This window comes from Mus caroli, unplaced genomic scaffold (genome assembly GCF_978045245.1).
Source record: "Mus caroli unplaced genomic scaffold, Mus_caroli_1 scaffold_14, whole genome shotgun sequence".
Taxonomy (NCBI): domain Eukaryota; kingdom Metazoa; phylum Chordata; class Mammalia; order Rodentia; family Muridae; genus Mus; species Mus caroli.
Window position 1 is genome coordinate 29719585 of NW_028227269.1, and position 23732 is coordinate 29743316.

At 37.2% G+C, this 23732-nt stretch overlaps 2 protein-coding genes across 3 annotated transcripts in view; one reads left to right on the forward strand and one right to left on the reverse strand.

Annotated features, from left to right (window-relative positions):
- The window catches only part of Cog5 (component of oligomeric golgi complex 5), a 303977-nt gene that overhangs the window by 41378 nt on the left and 238867 nt on the right, over nt 1-23732 (forward strand). The window lies entirely within an intron of this gene.
- On the reverse strand, nt 16404-22787 carry Gpr22 (G protein-coupled receptor 22). The gene is made up of 3 exons (XM_021179462.3): nt 22172-22787; nt 20248-21237; nt 16404-18731 (listed from the first exon to the last, which is right to left on the reverse strand). The coding sequence occupies exons 2-3, from the start codon at nt 20331-20333 to the stop codon at nt 17408-17410; spliced, it is 1410 nt and encodes a 469-aa protein (XP_021035121.1). The 5' UTR covers nt 20334-21237; nt 22172-22787; the 3' UTR covers nt 16404-17407.

Sequence of the window (23732 nt, forward strand, 5' to 3'; positions counted from 1 at the left end):
TGGTAGAAGAGAAAACATACTCCTCCAAGCTTTTTGAACAGCAGTATTAATTTCTAATATCTGCCAGAACTGAGTTGTATGAAGCAAACATCTTATGAACTTATATATCCCTGAAGGCCTTTGCCTACCAACACTGTAGCATTGGGGATTACCATAAATCATAGCCATGGTGTCACACTCTGTGGTTTGATTCCTGACTTCAGATGAGCAAAGTTTAATCAAGAGTGCTCCAGGCATCCTAATGGTCACCTTAAAGATATCCATACCCCCAATTCATGGGAACTGTGACTATGTTTCTTTAAATGGCGAGAAGGACTTTGTAGTTATAGTTAAGATATGGGCTTTGAGACTAGGGGGTTATTCTAGATTATTATTGTTTCACTGTTAGTTACTACCTTCTTAAACAAATGGAAGAGGAAGGCAAAAACTGGGTCAGATGATGGAGAATGAAGACAGGAAAATAAAGCATGAATGATTTGGGATCTGCTGTTGTTGGTGTTGAAGTTAAAAGAAAGGGACTGTGAATCAAGTTAGATTAGTGTGATAGAAATTGGAAACTGTTCTCAACTTACCCAGGAAAGAAATGGGTATTTTGTTCTGCTAAGGACTAAGCCCAGAGCCTAATAGAAATAAGAATATGTTTAGTTAAGATTTCATTGTAGTGAGCAGGAAATTTTCCATTGAGTTTTTCATTGAGACATAGTTCAAAAATTGTATTTGTTTAGTACACATTCTGAAGAAATCTTGTGAGTTGTATAAAGAGAATAGTGAGAGCTATTTAACTCTAGTGTTCTAATTTGATTAATCAAAATTAGTTAGATTTTGCCTTGTTTATAAATTTAGGCTTTGTTTGAGAAACTATTCTAATTTTTATGTATTTTACTTTAAAAAATGTGTTTGGATGTTTTGCCTTCACATATGTCTGTGTACCTTGTGTGTACAATGCTCATGGAGGCCTGAAGAGGGTATTGGATCCCCTGGAAGTGAGGCTGCAGATGGTTATTAACCCTGCGTTTGTGTCGTTTGGAAGAACAGCCAGTACTTTTAACCACCGAGCCATCTCTCCAGCCCCCCCAAAAGTCTATTTTAAAAGAAGTGTGAAAATGTGCAAATCTTGAAGATTGGGATGAAGGTCCACTCAGTGAAGTGTTTGTCACACAAGCATGAGTATTTAGATCCCCAGCACCAGTATAACAAGCTGGGCAAGGCAGCATGCGCCTGTAATTCCAGTGCTAGGCCACCAGAGGTAGGAGGATCTCTCGATCTTGCTGGTCAGCCAGTCTAGCCAATTAGCAAGTTTCAGGTTCATTAAGAGATCTTATCACAAAAACTAAGGTGGAGGAAGAATGCTTGAGGAAGATACTTAGCACTGACTTTTGGCTTCTATATGCTCATGCATACATACCTGCCAACATGTACAGCCACACACACCTATACACAGATGGGGAATGGCTATTGTTTCTTATATTAAATCATTAAGGCAGCGGAGGAAGGCTCTAAAGCAGTAGTTCTCAAACTGTGAGTCGTGACCCCTGTGGAGAACGTCCTACAAAGAGTTTCTGTTGTTGCAAGGGAAACACCATGACCAAAAAGCAAGTTGGGGAGGAAAGGGTTTATTCAGCTTATACTTCCACATTGCTGTTCATCACTGAAAGAAGTCAGACAGGAGCTCAAACAGGGTAGGACCTGAAGGCAGGAGCTGATACAGAGGTCATGGAGGGTTGCTGCTTTACTGATTTGCTTCACAGGGCTTGCTTAGCCTGTTTTCTTATAGAATTCAGAATCAGCTGCCCAGGCGTGGCACCACCCACAATGGGCTGGACCCTCTCCCATAAATCACTAATCGAGAAGATACCTTACAGCTGGATCTCATGGAAGCATTTCCTCAACTGAGGCTCTTTCTTCTCTGATGACTCTAGATTGTGTCAAGTTGACACAAAACCAGTCAGTACACGGGTCACATATCGGATATCCTGCATATCAGATATTTACTATTATGATTCATGATAGTAGCAAAATTACAGTTATGAAGTAGCAACGAAAATAACTTTATGGTTGGGAGTCACCACAACATGAGGAACTGTATTAAAGGGTCACCACTTAGGAAAGACGAGAAGCCCTGCTCTAAAGCTTTGTTTGGGAAGAGCCTTGTATAACAGATCCCTGTATAGTGACTCAGATTCTCTAGCTTGATCATTGCTGAAGAGTATTCCCAGGGTGATCTGTTCACAGCATAAAACAAGAAACATCTCAATCTCTTCCATATATGCTAAAATGTGATAATTATGGGGCAAAGAAATGTTACTTTGTGGCATATTGTTTACTGACAAAGTTTGGGAATCATCAAAAAAATGGCTACCTAATTAATTAATATAGAAAATTACTGCTTAAGACTAAGTAATGAAATTGATATTTTAAGGTGAGTCAAACTGTAGTAATGAAAAATAAAAGCTAAAAGGAAATGTTAAGAAGATTTCCACTGAGAGCAAATGACTGAATAAATCTTGTTGAATATGTACTTGTAGGCTCATTGTTTTAACATAATAGTCAGAACAACACAGTGTACATAAATTCTTCATTCATCAAAGTTATACATTGCCAACCCTTTATAGACTCAAGAATATAAAATTATATTAGAAATGATAACAAATACTTCTGCTGTTTAGATTGAGACAGGAAGAGATCAGCTTTCAAACTATTTAGATCATGGTTTAAATTCCATTTTAATCTGTCTTGGTGATTGTTGATTTTTTGTTTGTTTGTTTGTTTGTTTGTTTGGTTTTTCGAGACAGGGTTTCTCTGTAGCCCTGGCTGTCCTGGAACTCACTCTGTAGACCAGGCTGGCCTTAAACTCAGAAATCCGCCTGCCTCTGCCTCCCGAGTGCTGGGATCAAAGGCGTGCGCCACCATGCCCTGCGACTGTTGATTTTTAACAACTTCTTTCCCATATCTAAAGACTGTTGAGGAGGTTTAAGGTGACAGAAGTTATAGAATTGTCTGAGTTCTTGCCTGGCTTATAGCAGAGTCCCCAAAGGTGGCTTTTCTCTCTTCCCTTTTACTTTAGTAGGAAGAAAAAGAAAGAAGTTTGTCACATTTTACTGGCCATGTTGGGGACATGTCCTACTCTCTGGTTGCTTAACCTTTCTGCATTTAAAAATGTATTTGCATTTCTACAGAATAAATGATTGTCTCTTTCCTGTGCACGTTCCTCATGGCTTTTCCCTTCCAGACAGGGCCTTATTCTGCAGCACAGGTTGGCATGGAGCTCACTGTGTGACTGATGCTGACCACAGATTGCTGGCATTTCTCCTGCCCCAGCTTACCGAGGGCTGGGATTATAAGGATGAACCAACACGCCTGGCTTTTCCTTCCCAGCCTGAAATACGTCTCCTTGCTAATGTGTCATGTTGCAATTTAGTGTAGAACAAATCCATAGGCTTTTAACGTTTTGCATAAGACTGAAAAGCTCTTTTCCTTGATGTTCTTTCTTTTGAAAAATAAGTAATCCTTAGGGTATACAATTGAAGTGTATAGGTATTCTCAGATATATATTTAATGTGACAGTTTGAGCTTCTTTATTCTCTTAATGTATATTTTCTTCCTTTACCAAAAGTAAAACTCTTTTCCTGGAGTTTTACAACTTGTGCTTTGTGATACAAAAGAATATATGAATGTGGGAATTTTGTAAATTTAAGTGCAGTAGGTTTGCTAGTAGAAGTTATGATCTTTACCACTTAAAAATTTCAAAATTTCCGGGCATGGTGGCGCACGCCTTTAGTCCCAGCACTCGGGAGGCAGAGGTTCAAAAAATTCAAAGTTATGATTGATGCCCATTTCATGGATGTTAGTTGCATTTTCTTCATTATTTTTCCTATAGGGTATTATACTTTGAAAGGTGTCAATCTCTGTGTGTGTGTGCGTGTGTGTAAGTGTCTTTACCCAGTGAATCATTTTGCTGGCCCCACTGATTTCATCTCAACCTTTTTAATTATAAAAAAATGATATGCTGTGAAAACTAGAAACTTGATTTATATGTTTGTTTGTTTTTGTTTTTTGTTTGTTTGTTTGTTTGGTTTGGTTTTCTGAGACAGGGTTTCTCTGTGTATCCCTGGCTGTTCTGAAACTCACTCTGTAAACCAGGCTGGCCTCGAACTCAGAAATCCTGCCTCTTGACTTCCAAGTGCTGGGATTAAAGACATGCACCACCACTGCCCATCTAAACACTGCAAAATCTTACATTTTTGCCTAGATAGGGTATTAGTATTTTGGAAAATTAGTGCCCTACTTGGTTGCCAACATGGTAGGTAATCTTAGGCTTTGCATATGGACATGCTTCTGTACAAGTTCACGTGTGTGTGTTTTATTGCTAGTGCAATGACTTAAATATGGCTGTCTTCTCACAACTCTTGGTGAAATTTGATTGCCTTTGTGGCAGTGCTTCGAGTCTGTACTTTTAAGAGGAGATTAGTTCCTTAGAAGAGTTAATGCCTCTACCACGGGTGTGGATCAGTTTTTCACTCTAGAGGGAACTCTAGAGTGGCCACTCCCTTTCTACTCCTTTATTGTGCTCCGAGGCACTGTGAGACCACTTGCTGTCGGACTCCTGGGCTCTATAATCACCAGGTGAATCAATTTCTTTTTGTTATAAGTTACCCAGGCTTAGATATTCTGTTATAGCAAGAGAATATGGATTAAGTCAGCTAGGAAATTATTTACTTGTAAACCATTCACTAATTTTATAGTCTGCTGTTGTTACACGTTTTGATCCTTCGTGGTTTTTGTTATTACCTCTGCTTTGATGACCGTCCTTACAGACCTGTTCTATTGTTTTCTTATGGTACATTTTAGACAACACATTGCTTGGTCAGCAGTTATGCTTAGGGCTTGTTTAATATTAAAAAATGAATTAGGTTATCAATAATAATTTGAAAGAGCATACCTATAACTTATCAATGTTTGTACATTGGCATTTACAATTGTTTTCAGGGCTGGTGGGTGGCTCAGTGGGTAACAGCTCTTGTTGCCCAGCCTGACAACCTGAGCTTGATTTCCCCAACACAGATAGAGATTGGTGTCTGAAAGTTGTGGCCTGCTTTCCACTAAACATGTATGTGCATGTGCACACCTCCCCTTTGCTCTCACTCCTCTTTATGCAAATAAAATAGATCCTAAAAGTTATGTTTTAAATGATGCGAAGTTGACATATATATGTTATTGCTGCAGACTGGACTCAGTTGGCCCCTTAACCCGTGGGAGAATTCAGGGTCCCAGTTCTCAGGTGCACAAGGAGTTGATGGGGTGACAAACATACAGGAACACCAGAGACAGTGCTGTATCTGAGTGCAATTTCTCAAAGCGAGCAGCAGATTTATATTACAGAAGTAAACAAAGACCTTAGGTGACACATCAGCCAAGGTACATTGAAGTTATCACACAAAACAGAGAAATGCTTACTTAAAGACTAGCAGGAACCAGGCAGTGGTTACAACTGAGATAAAAGGTTGCCCTTTCTAAAAGCAGCCATTATTATAGGAGCCTGATGAGGATTTCACACCCTAGTCACAATTTATGCGATTCCTCTGAGCCTTGTGAAAGCTTGCACCAGGGGGTTCTGCTCTTGCCAACCTTTTCATGAATAATGCAATACTCTAGTTCCTCCTTAAACCACAACCCTCCTTCTTCCTAGGCCATTGTAAATTCCTGCATATGGGAGTGACTCTGCTGTAATTCTAGGTTTACTTTGTAGAACTAGCCCTGAGATTTCTAGCTCTTATTCAGTAAACTGCAATGCCTGATTTCTTTCACTGTCTATCAACACTAAAGGCATTTCGTCTGAATGAGTAGCATTAACTATAATATAACACCGATTATCACAAGGGCAAATCTGGAGCATTCGTGCTACAGGATGCCAAGGCTCCAGGAGAAAAGTTTCTGTGAAACTTTTTGCCTCAGGACTGCGTCCAAGCTTTTGGGCCTGCTACGCAGACTTCAGTGGAGTAGGTGTGGCATGTTTTATATATATGTGTGTGTGTGTGTGTGTATATATATATATATATATATATATATATATATATATATATATGGTTTTAATTCCAATCTGACTGTATTCTTATTGTTTGTGGTTGCATAGCTTTGTGTTTGTTCTTGCTTTGTTCTAGTAAGTTAACTGTGTTCTTTTCTAGTTTTGTAAATACTCTTGCTAATAGAGGCTTATTTGCTATATTATATCGACTAGGCAGACATTTTCTAATTTTTTTATTACTTTTATTTTTTTACAGTCTAGTCATTGCCCCCCTCCAGATCCACCTTCACACAGTTCCTCATTCCATTCCTCCTCCCCCTGTCTCACAGAGGATGTGCCCCCCCTCCCATCTCCAGGCCTCCCCACTCCCTTGGGCCTCAAGTCTTTCGAGGGTTAAGGTTAGGTGTGCCTTCTCCCACTGAAGCCAGACCAGGCAGTCCTCTGCTCTGTAAGTGTCAGGAGCCTTGGACCAGTTTATGTATGCTGCCTGTTTAGTGTGTCAGTGTCTGAGAGATCTCAGGGGTCCGGGTTAGTTGAGACTGCTGATCTTCCTACTGGGTCACCCTCCTCAGCTTCTTTCAGCTTTCCCTAGTTCAACCACTGGGGTTCCCAGCTTCAGTCCAATGGTTGGATGTTAGTATCTGCCTCTGTCTCCATTAGCTGCTTGTTGGCCCTCTCGGAGGACAGGCATGCTATTCTCCTGTCTGTAAGCATACCATAGCATCAGTAATAGTGTTAGACCTTGGAGCCTCCCCTTGAGCTGGATCTCAAGTTGGGCTGGTCACTGAACTGCCTTTTCCTCAGTCTCTTCATTTTTGCCCCTGCGGTTCTTTTAAACAGGAACAATTCTGGGTCAGAGTTTGTGACTGTGGGATGGGAATCCCATCCTTTCACTTGATGCCCTGGCTTTCTACTGGAGGTGGACTCTACAAGTTCTTCCCCCACTGTTGGGCATTTCATCTAAGGTCCCTCCCTTTGAGTCCTGAGAGTCTCTCACCTCCCAAGTTCTCTGGTACTTTCTAGAGGGTCCCCCCACCTCCCACCCCCTGAGGTTGCCTGTTTCCACTCATTCTGCTGGACTTCTCTCCTGCCCCCCAATACCTGATTATATTCCCCTTTCCCCCTCCCTCTCGCACCTATCTCCCTCTCTCCCTCTGCCTCCTCTGATTCTTATTCTCCCTCTCAAGTGGGATTAAAGCTCCTCACTGCTGCTTGTTAACTTTCGTGAGTTCTGTGGATTGTATCTAGGTGTTCTGTACTTTATGGCTACTATCCACTTATTAGTGAGTGCACACAGTGCATGTCCTGTGGACCTGAGTTACCTCACTCAGGATGATATTTTCTAGTTCCATCCATTTGTCTGCGAAACTCATGATGTCCTTGTACTCAATAGCTGAATAGAGTATTTCATTGTGTAAATGAACCACGTTTTCTGAATCCATTCTTCCATTGTGGGACATCTGGTCTGGAGATCAATTTGGAGGTTCCTCAGAAAACTGGAAATAGATCTACCTGAAGACCCAGCTATACCACTCTTGGGCATATGCCCAAAACATGCCCCACCATACCACAGAGGTACATGCTCCACTATGTTCATAGCAGCCTTATCTGTTATAGACATTTTCTAACTTTATTTTTTAATGTTTTTTCTATTTATTTTATTATTTTTTTATCTATTTATTTTTAATTATACATGTTACTTGTTTATCTATTGGGTTATGTTTGCTTCTTATTACAGTATTTAAAATATATTCACCTTGGCATCTTCAGATATTTTTATGTCTTCATTTTTACCCATGCATAAGTTATTTGGGTATAGCTTGCTCACATAGCAACCACATCACACCAAGCAGTACCACTTACTGTTACCTGGAGTATAAGGAACCCTGGCTTCCTGGAACTGTGAACTTATTGACTCTGGGGACGAATAAGCATTTAACTGGAGTGTTTCATGCCGCAGTTATTTTGTGAATAACCCATTCCTTCTAGCTTGGAAATGTCTATTATTTTATAAGATTTCTTATTTGTTTGGGTTTTTTTTTTTAATTGGTCTTTCTCATTCAAATCTTGGGATTGAGTTTGTTATTGTATTTTTGTCATTTTTTTTACTTACTACTATTTGTAGTTGGATTACTCCATGTTTTAGAGTTTCTAAGTTAAAAAACAATTATATATATTGCTGTAAATGCTTTTGCTATGTGTAATGTAACTTGTGAGATACTCTGAGTCCACATTTGAACACTATAGATCCCTCCTGTAACATTTCCTTTCTCCTCCTTTTCCCCTTCCTTTTGCTTCCTTTTTCACTTCGTTGTTTTCTGTTTTGTTTGTTTGTTTGTTTTTGAGACAGATGTCTTATTGTCTGTCCTGAACTTCTTATGCTCTTGCCTCTACCTCCCTAGTTGAGGGACTATAGGCATATACCATTATAGCTGGCTTTCTAGGATTTGTTTGTTAAATATTACATTGTATTTTAAGTTAGTTACAGTAAAATGTAGGTATAAATAGTATAATTAGGGGCTGAAAAAAATAGTGGAATTGCACTTTAGGAAGAAAAAATGAAAACTTTCTGAGATTGCTAACCTTTCATATCAATGTGGTCTAGGCATTGAGGTAACTATGGTAATAGAAAGAGCAAGAGAGGGAGGGGGGGAGAGATTGATTTACGGAGGGTGGGTCTGGGAAGAGCTTGGGGGTATGTGAATATGATCAAAACAGATTGTATTCACCTTAAAACTCAAAGAACTAATACAAAATGTAAAATAATAATGAAAGAATACCTCTACCATGAACAAAACTTTGCTATCTGAATCTATTTTGTACATATATGAGCATCTGAGCACCCTTATTATAAACTCTATTAAGAACTAAAAAAAGAAAATGCATTAAACTCCCAGTCACCCTTTATTGTTACCTGTTCTTTGGTGACTAAATATTTCATGATAATTTAGATAATACTAGATTATCTGGGGTTGGCAGATGGGGAGAAACACTAGGAAAGAAATCCTTGAACAATATCCAGAGTAACAGATGTGACTAGATCAGAAAAATCCTCACCAGGTGGACAAATTGTAGATTAAAAGCAAAATGTAGTCAATAGAAATATTTATGAAAAAGAATTATCTGCATCAATGTCTGAAGTCTAAAAATACAAAGACAGCAAAATGCTTAAGAAAATAAAAACAATTTAATTTTCTTTGTGTGTGTGTGTGTGTGTAAAACAAAATGAATTAGTACCCCGGTTTCCTGGCTTTTGTCTGTGTTCATATTCAGTCCTGGCGTAACCAGACAGACTTGTCCCTTATATAAAGCTTGCTTCGTCTGCTTGTTCATGTTTCTTTGTGTGGCCCATGCTCCGCTTGCCCTGAGTGCACAAGCCAGTCTCATCCTCACTGAGAATCCGAGTGTCGGTTCCTTTTCTAGCTTCCTTGGGCACATCTGCTCCGTTTCCTTTGGGCACCATTGCTCTTCTTAAATTACATAGATTACATTTCTTGTAGTTTTATTATGTTTTGCTTTGTGATACAGAGGTTAACATGTTTGTTTTATTTCTGCGACTTTTGTAAGCACATAGAAACTGTTTTATGCAGTGTTTGACTTTGGTGTGAGGGCTGAGTGCTGTCTTTGTGGGCATTTAAAGCACTTCCTTTTTTTTTTTTTTAGTGCTTATGAGATAATAGATTTGTATATATTGCTAGCTAGAATTTATGATTTGTAGAATGATTTTATGAGCACTTACAAAATTACAGACTTGTACTCAGCAGTGACGAGGGTGAGGCCCGAGGACTACTGCTACTTGGCAGCTCTGGGTAGTTAGTGATTCTACTGACTGGGCCTGTGGCATATGTTACTCTTTGAGCGCTTCCAAACATCTGTGCAGCATAAGAACTTATACTGTGAAACCAGGAAACATTTTTGTTAGTATAAATTGTTATTTTAGATTATTATATCTAAACAAAACAGCATTTCATAGGCTACAAAACTCATTCACTCTCAGGTACAGATGTCATAATGAGAATTGTAAATTTTAGGCAAGAAGAACTTTCAAGTTAGTTAATGAAAGTTGAATTATTTTGCTTGTCATTTCAAAAATTCTTTCCAGCCCCTGTGTGCAAAGGTAGATTGGCGTCTGGATGTCACCTCCCTAAGGCAGGTGCTTTCCCACACCTTGTTCACATTTAACAATATCCTTGCCACTCATTTTGCTTCTGAGTTTTGAGAGGGAAGATGTCTGGGTGATAATTCATAAGACTAGTCACTCCGTGTATTCCTCCTAAGTAGTAAACAGTTGGAGGTTGTGAGGTGAGAAATGGAGAGGGAGGATATGTCCTGGGGACCATCTTCAGTTTTAGTAACATATATTTTTATCCAGTTGGAGCTATCATTCTTCTTGCTTGACTGATCCATTGTTATGTTACAAGTTACCCCAGGTTTTCTGCTGTAATGTTTTAAAATTTGTTTTTGAATTAAGCCAGAATTATACATGATTATGTGAATGGGAGACTGCTTCTTGTTACGTTGTTACTTTTGAGGAATTTTTTAAACTTCATTTTTATGTTGTGTATATGAGTGTTTGGTACACACACACACACACACACACACATATACACACACACACCTATACACCCATACACACACATTTAGTAGCCAGAGAGGTCGGAAGATGGCATTGGATTCTCTGCACCGGAGTTGTAGATGCTTATGAACTACCATGAAGGTACTGAGAACCAAATCTGGGTCTGCTGCAAGAGTAGCCAGTGCTCTTTCAGAGGACCCATTGCTCCAGCCACTCTCCCCAACTCTTTCTTGCAGAAGGAATTATTATCTGTTGTGTTCAGTATTAAATTTTAATAGTTTTGTGTTAAAAAGTGTAAAAATGGGGGCTGGTGAGATGGCTCAGTAGGTAAGAGCACCCGACTGCTCTTCCGAAGGTCCGGAGTTCAAATCCCAGCAACCACATGGTGGCTCACAACCATCCGTAACGAGATCTGACTCCCTCTTCTGGAGTGTCTGAAGACAGCTACAGTGTACTTACATATAATAAATAAATAAATCTTTAAAAAAAAAAGTGTAAAAATATTTAAGAATAGTACTTAATCATCAGAATAACAATTTAATTATAGTCAGTGGTCATGAGATTTTATAATTAACTATTTTATTTGAATGGTATATATTATATATTATGATATATATATACACATGTGTATATATATATACACACACACATATGTATAATCATGTTTCATAGTTGTACCATTTTATATTCTCAGAGTATACATATATACAAATACATGCACATACATACACAAACATACACACACACAGCTACACACTTTGATAGGCAACAGCTGAGCCCTATTATCCAGTTCTTTTTTATTTTGAGACAGGATCTCACTACCCCAACCAGGCTTTGACTTCCTTGAACTCATAAGCCTTCCTCAGCTCAGCCTTCTCTCTGGGATGTCAGACTTTTGCTATCAGGTCTAATGAATGTATGGCTCTTAATGGAAATGTTTTATCGAAAGATTACTTATAAAACAATTTATGTCCTTAGGAAGCTAATGTCTTGGTAGATTGATTATAATATGTATGATTTAGTAGTTAAGATTAATAATTTCATTTTTTTTCTTTAAGAAAGCAGTTTGAACTGGTCAGTGGTGGTGCACACCTTTAATCCCAGCTCTTGGGAGGCAGAGGCAGGATTTCTGAGTTCGAGGCCACCCTGGTGTACAGAGTGAGTTCCAGGACAGCCAAGGCTACACAGAGAAACCCTGTCTCAAAAAGAAAAAAAAAAAAGAAAAGAAAAGACAGCAGCTTGATTGTGTACTGAGTTGGGAGTGAGCTGCATGTGTAACTTCTCCTTTATTTATTAGACCTGAACACCCCGGCCTCTGTCTCTGACAGTCAGATTAGTGGCCCCTTCTCCTACTTCTTTGAGCTGGCTTTTGTTGTTACTTAGGCTGACCCTTCATCCCAAGTCTCGTTCTGCCCCAGCCTTTGCAGTGGCTCAGCTCAGACTTGCAGCCACAGCTACCTTGGCTTGGTTTTAAGTCACCTGATAAGAAACTTGAACAATCGGATAACTTAAAAGTGGTTACTTGAAATGAACTTTCCAGGGTTAAACTCTTTTTTTTTTTTTTTTTTTTTGGTTTTTCGAGACAGGGTTTCTCTGTATAGCCCTGGCTGTCCTGGAACTCACTTTGTAGACCAGGCTGGCCTTGAACTCAGAAATCCGCCTGCCTCTGCCTCCCGAGTGCTGGGATTAAAGACGTGCGCCACCACGCCCGGCCCAGGGTTAAACTCTTAGAGATATTGATTGAGAAAGTCAGAAGGGACCCAAAGTTGGCGTGTGTGTGTGTGTGTGTGTGTGTGCATGCATGCACAGAAGTTAAAATTTCTATCTACCTTGAGAATTATTATGCCTATAACTCTAAAGGAAAAGTAATTTCTTTATAATGTTATTATTCTGTCTTATGCTGTTATTTCTTTTCATCTGGAAAACTTGGTAGATATGCTTTGTAGTCTGCCCTGCTAGTGCCTCTCAGGAAAATATGACGCATTGCTTCCATGGAAGCAGGGCGAGGAAACGACCTTGCTCCCAGACAGTCTCCGCTTGCTTTTATCTGTGTGATGCTCCGGGGCTTGATAGTGGTAGAGTTGATCTTGGTGGCAGTGACAGGAATGACAACTCCTTTCACCACCTGCTGGTGGAAGTACAAAGCTGTCATGCCTGAAAGCCCAGGATGCCGCTTCCTGGGGCCTGTGAAAACTGTGACAAGAATGGTAGACACACTTAGGGTTAGCTTCACATTTTTACGAGAAAGGGGAAGGATATTATAGTTTCCTGAGCTCTGTTTAGTTGTAAAAAGGGAGCTTTTGCATTAGTCACAAGCCCACTCTTTCTTTCTAATCATGATGCCACTCTTTACAAATATGTACAGTTACTTTAATATTCTAGTAGTTATTGTACTTTTTATGGTACAATGTCAACTTATATTTTAACTATATCTAGCCAGTGAGCTAGAGATTCTTTCATTATTTGAACGGGTTTTGAAGAAGGGTCAGTTTTGAGTTAGTTTTCATTTGTTAACTTTAACCCATAGTTCTATTTGTATTTCTCTAGGAGCAGAATACTTTGAGTATTTTAAGTCTTTTAAAGAAAGATTTGATTGTGTGTGTGTGCGTGTGTGTGCATGTGTGTGCATGCCACATGTATGCAGGAGTATGTGGAGCTCCTTGGAGCTGGGGTTACAGAAGGTTATGACCTTTCTGATGTGGGTGCTACATATGGAACACGAGTCCTTTGGAAGAAGGAAGAGTGTTCTTATCCACTGAACTGTGTGCCTTCAGCCTCTTATCCTAGGTCTTTAACTGGCATCGCTCCTTATTTTTCTCTCTTATGATAGCACCTACATACCATTTTCCATGTAACATATATAAGTTAACTCATGCATTATTATTTTTTTTTGGTCTCATGTATGTCATCAAAGGGGCCTGCATTTAAGACTCTCTGTAAATGGTCATCTCTGAACTGTAAATACTCTCCAAAAAGTTCCTTTGTTTACTTATTTCATATTTAATTTAAGGAAAGGAAGAAAAGATGTTCTGTAGTTTTTTCTTGTCTCTATATAGAAAAAATATTTGCTTCTGATACCAAGTTAAGAAATAGAAAGCTTTCTTGCATTTTTTCAAGGTGATCTTGAAGTACAAGTTGAAGCTATTTGAGTTTATAAAAATATAAAGGGTCAAATAATTAGACCTTTTAATAGTATTTCTTAACAATGCAATATATTTAAAAAGATCTTAATTTAAAATATTACGTTATGATCCAGACATGGTTACTTAGCCTTTAATTCCAGTACTCAAGAGGTAGAGGTAGATTGATCTCTGTGAATTCAAGGTTAGCTTGGCCTACATAGTGAGTCCCAGGACAGTCAGAGCTACATGGTGAGACCCTATCTGAAAACAACAACAATTATTTTATGAAGCCATTATCAAATAATGAAGATATGTATATGAATTGAATCGATGATTATATGTATATAATAACAAATCAATCGAATTATGAATTATTGAGGTAAGAAAGGGCAAAGGATGACTTGTATTTTCTATTATATGTGTGTTGTATTGTCATTGTATTTTATTTTATTTTGAGAAGGGGTTTTATGTAGTCCATACTAGCCTCAAGCTCTGTGTTTAGCCAAGGATGACCTTGAACTTATGATCCTCCCACCCTCAGCTGTGTGATGGGATTTCAGGCACCTTCCATCACATTTGTTTTTATGTGGTGTTGGAATGCAGGGTTTTGTAAAGGATATATAAATTAAGGCATTGGTAAAGTGATATATGTATATATGTTTATGATATACATATATCATATATATAATATAATATATATTATATTATATTTATATATATATAATATAATCTGTGTGTGTGTGTGTGTGTGTGTGTGTGTGTGTGTGTGTGTAAAACTATTCAAAAAGATGCCTTAGTGGAAAGATGCATTCAACTAACTCTGGCATATACAGTAGATAACTCAGAAAATTAATCTTGACATTTCAGTTTAGATGTCTGGCTTTGATCCCAAAGGAGACAGAAATATATATATTTCTGAGTTTGAGGCCATTCAGGTATGCATGGTTAATTCCATACCAGCTAGGGTTAGTGAGACTCAAAATCAAAACTAAAACCCCCAAATCCCATCAGTCTAAATGTTTTCTGGTAATGAAAACATTCATGAATAATATTCTTTTTTCTTTATTGAGTTTTCCTCCCTAATATCCTTAGATTTGCCCTTGTTATCCGTGTACTTTTTACAGTGCATAGCTAAATAGTTCCATTGTGCAGGGTAACATTCTGCTTTCTTAGGGTTCCCTACGTGGCCCTGCTTAATTCTTCACTTTCTTAACGCCAGGTGTCCTTTAGTTAGGAAAGCCTGTGGCTTGTAACTGTAACTGACTGTCTCAGCTTTTGACTCTTTCCCGGGCTGCTGCCAATCTTTTTGGCCCTCTCTAGCCCAGCAAAGAGTCAACATATTACACGCTTATAGGATGTTGGTGATTCTGGAGGCTTGTCCCTCTTACTGCCTGCTCCCATGTTTCTGCTGTCATTTCAGGTCTTGTGTAATGGCCCAATGTAATTTCCTAAATGACTTTCCCCTTGGAGCTTAATTTTCTTCTAAAAACCATCTTCTCCTCCTCCTCCTCCTCCTCCTCCTCCTCCTCCTCCTCCTCCTCCTCTTCTTCTTCTTCTTCTTCTTCTTCTTCTTCTCTTCTTCTCATACAGATATTGTTTGTTTTAAGTCAGTAGATATAACTTTGATGTCCAATGAACAAATAGCAGCTTACAGGGTGAAGTTACAATGTTTGCTATTTTTTCCCCCTAATTCAGAAGGTCAGAATGCTTGAAAAACTATTAGGCTAACAGGGTAGAAATTAGCTTCTATACTAAAGTCTTTAGAATGCTTATGAACCTCATGATTAAAAATACTGAAAGCACAGTGAAGGGGTTCCATAACACGAACGCTATAAGCAGTCTAGTTTTTAAAATCAAGACTTTATAAATCTAGGTGTTAGTATTTTAACTTATGCTTGGAAGTCCAAGTACAAAATGCATTAAAAGTTGTAATTAACAGTTAGGATATATTGTAGGCCAAATGTTTACATTCAGTGAAAAAATTCTTAACACCATTAAGTTTTAATTTTAGGTTTCAAAAATAAATTTTATTTGATTATGCTACAATTTATCAAACTGCAGCATTTTTTTAAATTTCATAAAGCAGAAGAAAGGTAGGCCTTTGCCAAGTTTTGACACTCTAGTATTATAATCAAAATAAATCAATTTAATTTTCCAGAAACCTTAGTGATTTCAAGCTCCAGTATCACATTCATGTCCCCAGGGACTAGGCAAGTCAGTGAAGCTGATTAGATGAGTCTCACCATTGTGTCAAAAGTGATGCACATTGACTTGTTTAACATGATCTTTTAAATTTAAAAAGTATGTTACTTCATTTAGTTCATATAGTATTTAAAATATAGAATAATTATTGTCAAGCTATCCAGTTATATATAGCAGGTACTTACCTATTTTAAATAAGTTGTTGCTAAGTTTTGGTATTACTATGCATTGCCAGATTATTATAACAAGTAAGAAATTCTTGTTTGCTATGAAAATAGCAATCTATAATTACAATCTATAATTACAATGAATAATAATTTTCCAATAAGAATTGAGGATTTAAGAGAAAAATGTCTAAGTTACATGGTAGAGGAACAGAAATGTGACCCAATTTATTATTAGTTTAATCTCCTAGAGACTGGAGACAGAGCTGCTGTATTTTGAAGGCTTGGAAGGAATGTTGTATAAATTCTGCCTCACATAAGTTGCTGTGTATCCAAAATTAGAAACATCTGGCTGTGTTAGGCTTTTTTACAGTGACAGCAATGGTCCTCATCCTCTGCTCGGTCTCCCTGTTTGTGTGGTTAACGCCTTGTATACAAAATCGTATAGAGTTAAGTGAAAAATTACTTTATTGCAGGCTTTTAGGACCAGTCTTTTCTTTTAGCCTAGGACATTTGCTGTAGAATCAGGCCAAATGAGGAAGGAGGAATAAGGCTGGTGTTACTGTGGCTTTCTTCCCGCCCTTTATTGTTGGTTCATTTGTATAGTAGGCATATTTACCCTTGTAATAGAATTCAGTCTCTTTTCTTTTTATAGTAAACTTGAATTTTAAAGTTTCCCTATTTTTGTGTGCATATACAGGATTTATTTATTCATTGACTCATGGTTTTGAAATACTAATATAGTCTATATTTTCTACATTCAAAAGAAATAAGATTTATATATAGTTCATTATTTCGTTGTTAAAATATTATAACAAGTTGGTCATTATCAGAAACATAGCATAGTGGTACAGAAAATCTTGCTTTGATTTTTTGAGCCTATAATTTTTTTTGTGTTAAATACTTTATGCAACTTGTCACCATATAAATATACCTGTAGTTCGTGGCTTAGAAATAATAGACTTCATACATTGTTTTTAAAAATGTAGATACCTGTGTCAGTTACATTTTAAAGTTATACACTCTTTTAAGGCTACATATTTATTCTTTAGAAAATATGACTTACATGGATATCTTCTGATGGACATAATATTGACAAAATATACACATGATATTACTTTTTAACAAACTGCCATGCAACAAATACATTAAATAATGAAGAAATTGAGTATATATGACCTAATCTAATTGACATTCACATTGAAAATTTACAACATAACCAATACCTAGAATGTTTTCTCTAACATTTGGCAGTAATTTCATTTTTACAATTTAAATTTAAAACTCTTCTGAATGTATTTGGTGGCGCTGAGACTTCTCTTTAGTCTGTGACAACCTGAGGTACTAAACATTTCTCTCTTATTTCACTGTCTTCATAGGTAACCTTTTTGTTTCTTTTAGGATCTATCCATGAGTTGTGTATTACAGCGTTATTAGGCATGGGATCAGCTTCAACTATGGAAACAACTCGCTTTTTCATCTTACTCTTTAAGACCTTTTGAAACTTTTGTCTGGTGAATGCATACAAGAGAGGGTGGAATATCGTTGTTCCATAAGCCATGACTAGAAAACACAATCTTAATTTTACTAAAAGGTCACTTGGGCCTAAACATAGAATGGTGGTATTTAAAACAGAAATTGGTGTCCAACAGAGAAGAAATGTAGAAATAATCAATAACGACATTTTGAAGACTCTTTTCTGCCGTTCTCGTCGTTCCCGGTGGCGTTTCACGGCTCGCCGGAGGGCAATTATTACAGAAACTGAAGTTCTCACACCAAACACAACATTCCTCCCACCACTGCTTTGTGACATGTCTGTGGTCTCATGTGTGGCTAGAGAGATTGTCTTTTTCTTTCGGGCTTTCTTCTTCTGTCCTGTTGAGAATCTAGTGCCTATGCGGATATTAAGAGCCTGGAGTATCTTGGTGTATGTGATCAACATGACTATAACTGTGAAGAAGAAGATGGGGATCTGCACTAAAAGGTGATAGTACATCCCGAGCTCAGTATAGTACTCACTTGTACTGACACACAGCAGTGTCTTGTTTGCCCATGTATTTCCACTTTGAAGACTGAAAAAATTTACTTCAATGAAGGGAATCAGGAATGAGAAGAAAGAAAAAATCCAAATGGATGTCATTAGCATTACAGCTCTGCCCATTGTCAGAATTCTGTTTGCAGGTTTTACAGAGATGTCATATCTGTCCAGAGTAATAGCAAAAACGTTGATTGCTGTGGAAACACTTGCAAAGGAAACACAAGCTTCGTGGAAACAGCAGATGAGAGCAGTGTTACTCTCCAGTGAGAGCAGAAGGATCACTATAGTTAGAGGAATGCATCCCACACAAATTATGACATCAAGTACATGGAGGTTCATTGTAATAATGTTACTGACAGAGTTGATTAAGTTGGATTTCATGCAGTAAAGTACCAGGACGGTAAGGTTGCTGCCAAGCCCCAGCACGATCTCTAACATGAGAAATCCAGTGAGAGACACTTGAAAGCTTAGTGGGTATGACAGTGGTTGGTACATATTGGCGTCGATGTCATCAATGTCATCTCGCACCGTGACGTTTGATTCAGACTGCATGTTGATTTCCAGAACAGGAGAAAAACACATTCTTTTGGAGCAGTTGGTGTTTTGCCTAGAAAATCAAATAGAATATTTGATGTTTGGCAGTTTAGTGATATGCAAGACATGGTATTCTTTGTAAACAACAAAATATCTGTTTATCATGTTCTTCGTTTAATTTTTTTATTTAGTAAACTGCTGATTCAAAATGTAGAATTGGGAAACATCAGGGCTACCTTGTTTTTGGTGTAAAGGGAAATTGTTCTTTTTTGAAGAAATAACCATATGGGGATTGTTCCTCTGTAGTGCAGATTACTATCTGTGCAATAAGGGTTTACTTCCTTGGGAAGAGCTAAGAGTTAATTTTTCAGAGAAAGTCCTTCTGAATAAGATGATTTCTCAGAGTGCAAACCTAATTCTGGTCCAGTGCTTTAAGATTTCATTTAAAACCGTGTTGTGAGTGGATGCAATGTAAATGCTATCTCAGTGTGCTGTAGCATGATTAGTGTAGGTGTAATTATCCCTGTGAGATTTTAAATGAAGGGACAAGTGTTCATTTGAAAGGATAAATGCCACACAGCACTAATTTGTTCTCCCTGTCTTACCACTGCCTTAGCGACTCTAGCTGATTCTGAGATGCCAACAGTGTGAACTTTGGGGTTACTTCCAGAAAAAGGGGCACATGATGGGCATTTTGTTTGTCATGGCAAGTATGCCCACTACATTTTACAGTAGACTTAGAGAAATTATGCTCAAGTAAAAAGCCACAAGCTTAGTGAAAAGTAGTCCTGTGGCTGATTAATTTTGTGACCACACCCTCGTGTGTGTTGTAGAAAGAGGAGATTGAAATTTCATGTGTATTAAGAAGTAGAGGCTTTTGAAGTGGTTTTAAAGACTGTATTCAGTTCTTTTGCTTAAATAATTTGTGGGGTAGAAAAATGAAATTCAAAAAAATATTCTGAAGTCCATTTTTGAGGAAGCTTTTAAGTTATACATTACTTGTGAAATATTTTGTTCACATCAGCCAGTGAATAATTTTGAAAAAAGTTCTGAAATAAACAGGTTTGACTAATTCATGCAAATATGTATTTTAGGAGTTTAGAGTCATTTATAAAAATGATATCTGATTTTCTGGCCTGAAATGTCTGCAATGAGGTTATTCAGCTTAACATATGAATTCATACATCCAAGTATATTTCACATTTCAGGTGTAACATTTTAACAGCAAAATACTTCATTTTGAAGTATAAAAATTAATGGTTTTCAAAATTCACAATGACATTTAAATTGATGTTACCTTTAACAACCTTATGCATGTTATTAATATTTCAGAAACATATGACAGTAATTTCATTTTAATGGATATTACCAGGCACATATTTATCACATAAAATGGCTCAACTTACTGAAATCCTATGAAAATGGGCAATTCTAAGAGAACTAAATTTTCTGAACTGGAAGACTGAACATTAGGTCTTTGTTTTGTCACATCACATTTATAATTAAATAAAGCACACTTGTCAAGTACAACAGCAATGATAGAAAACATGTATTTTCTTCTGTGGGGCTCCATGCATCCTCTGACCTACCTGTTTGCTGTTGCTTTATGGGCCTTTGGGCTCACCATGGTAGTTTTCCACAAATTGATACATGATGTCATTGACAATTCTGACATGAATTTTTTTTTCCTGGTAACAGTGGAGTAGCTGTGTTTTATTTCATGTTTTGTAGGACTTCATTCATTTGCTACTTGAGTACTTCAGTTGTATGAGGAGATTTAGTTGGCTAATGGATTTCTAAAGAACAGCACATAATTTTCAGGCAAATGAAACTTCATCAAATGATAGAAATTGCATTTTCTTTTTGAAGAAATACAAGATTGTGTCTCTTTATTTTCCAGAATATGTGAAAATAGAAAAGGAAACATCCCGTCTCTAGCTTCTAAAATGCATTTAGATATCCATTTGTTTTCAGGCTCTGTCTGCAGCAGGTCTCATTGTTTGGAAATGATTTCTTGATCACATAATTTGCTTTATATTATAAATCCAGTACACGCTCTTTTGATAAAAACCATCTGCTATTTAATTCGGTTTGTTCTCATTAGAAGAGGATGCATAATTGGTCATAAAGCTCAGATGGAAAACTCTATTAGTCATACCAATTGATATGAATATCTAAATAGTGCAGAAAACCTTTGCTAAAGCTTCGTTTTGCTTGCTGGCACGTCATGACATTCTCCTTTTTGAAGTTTTTGCTTCACTGTTTCTTGCAGAATCAATAGTGTCCATAATTCTGCTATATTAAAGTGTGAGATCTTCCTTTTAAAACGCTCACCAGTTGGTCTTCAGGCTTTTACAGTTCTATTTTTTTCTTTTCGTGGTTAGTCTATGTAGCATCGTTTTGGGATGCTGTCAGCTTGTTCCGTTCCAGCACAGCTAATCTGAGGCTTTAACTCCTTAGTGTCTTAAAATCATGTGTTACAAGAATATCTGGTAGTCTGTGGTTCAGAGGCTAGGGAGCCTCTCAGTCAGTTGCAGTCTTCAGATTGTCAGTTGTGTATACTGAATTAGGTGTGGGCCCTTGTGAAAAAGGCAAAAAATGATTAAGGACTAGGTATCCTAATAATTTTGAATTAATCACAAGTTACTTTGGTTAAAAAAAATTAATCCATGTAGCATTTGTTCTCAAAAGAAGCAAACTGTATTGCTGTAGGCATAGCTATAGTCATACAATGAAGCGTCTTCAAATAAAATCTCCTTTTCAAAATAGAAATAACATTGTTACCTGACTAAGCAGCAGAATTAGCATTGAAATATAACCATGCGAACAACTGTAATTCTAAAATATTTCTCTCCTCTTTTAGAAGCGATTTTGAATGTTCAGAGATTATGAACAGTTAGTATTCAGTAAACATACTACCACTTCCCCCTTGGTAATAAATTTAACATTTCCCGCATGCTGGGAAATATTGCAGCTTGCTTAATTATTAGCACATAGCTTGAACTTTAACTCATTAAAACAGATTCTGTGATAAGACACTATAAATTTCTTTTGATGAATTGCTCATGTGGGTGAAATGTAAATGGTAGTAAAAAAATCTTAACTGCATATTAAATAATTTTCAGTAAGCATGCCTAATTATGATCTTAACATAAAACAGCCAGAGAGTCAGCTAGCTTCTTATGAGAAATATGAATGTCTTTCAGCACTTGAGAAAGGCTGTCTCACTGACATGAAGAATATTTGGTATATCGGAAGAGACTTAACAGCTGAGGTTTCTGGAGTTCATTATAGAGAACAGAACAGAATGTTTTTTTTTTTTAACAGTGCACCCTAAAAATTACATTTAAAATACATCATGTCTTAAAAGAAACCAATTTAAAAATTACATATTTACCAATAAGTAGAAGGAAATCAAACTCTTAAAAATTTAGGCTAAAAATTCCAAAGTAATTTTACCCCACTGTGCTGTTTCAAAAGCACCTATATACTATAATAAGGAACACATCTTACCTCTGCTAAAGAGCTGACGAGTTCCTGATGTAGTTGAAGCATTTCCAGTTTTGATTGATTCATTCTGTTAATTTGAAAGTACAAGGGCTGGGGGAAGAGGGTTATAAAAATCTCTTCCAAGCGACCTTAATGAAAATGTATCTACTGTGCCATTGTTTCAGCAGCCCTGCTAATGTATAGAATGTGTAGTGCTGCTTCGGCTGCAGCAGCCTCTCACTCTTCCTACTGTGGAGTCAATAAGCATCAGAAAATGCGTAATGAAAGTAATTTAGCATACTGAAGGCTTCTTGTCTCCAGAGACAGCATTCGGAGCCAGGCTTTCTGAAAAGGAAGGGCACTGCTCTGGAGAGGGAAGCCTGCTCCGAGCAGCTTTTGCAGAGTGACAGCCTACCTTGTCGCTTCTCCCCACTGCAGAGAGATGCAGTGCATTCACTAATTTTGATTGGCCAGTTGTATTGGCTTAAACTGCTTCATATGTATGGCAGGGGTGTCCCCCCCCCCCCCATGGCTTTATATAAGGATGCTGTTTTAAAAGCCTAAGTTTTTTTAACTGGTTGTTTGTTGCTCTTAAATAGAATATGAGTAAATTAGTCTTTTAAAAATGTGTATTTGGTTCTGGCTTATTGATTCCCAATGCCAAACATTAAGAACATAGTTTTTTTTCTTTTTTGTTGTGTTTCTGCTTTTGTTTCGTGTCTGTGTGTGTCGGGGAGGTTACATCGTAAAAATAATATATTTTTAAGTCTGGGTAACTGGACTGTGTTAGTAGCTGTGTCTGCCTTGGGTTGAGGTTCTTTGTTCTACAGATAGAAAGCCCTGCGTCTTTACAGTGACCCAGGTTTGATTTCAACTAGTTTGTTTGTATCCAAGTCATTTCTTTGTATTTTAAATTGTAATCATTTTATGTTACTTACTGACTTCAGTGTTCATTCACTCAGATATTTCTTCATTTCATTCATTAGTTCATGTTACTGATCACATAGTCTTAAGGGGATTATATCACAAAACATTTGTAACCATTCCATTGCTTGCATAATGGTAGAGTATGTGGACATGGTAATCTCAGTCCTCACTTGTGCTGATATTTTTATGTATATGTGTGTACTGATCATTTGCTATTAATATTTTATCTCATGGGCTATTTCTGTTTGTAACATGGACACATTTCTTGGTGGATTGATCTTTCTTAAATATTGTATATGGTGATTGCTGATGCTGCTGGCAAATATATGTGGTAAAGAAAATGTATGTATTCTCATAGGCTATAAAGCTAAACTATTTAAGATGAGTGTTAAAAGTAACAAAAGAATGATAAAAAATAAAATACATTAATTTAAAATTAAATTTCTATCAATCGTTAGTAATTTTAAATACATTTCTGTTCTTGTTAGTGAGGTGCATATCTTTTTAGGTGGAAAAATATAAAGTAACCAGATTATTTTTTTAGATTACATTTCTGTATGTATGTGTGTGCATCTGCTGTGATGCACATATCATGGTCAGAGGACACCTTGTAGGAATTGGTTCTTTCTTTCCATCACTTGGATTCTGGGGCAGGAAC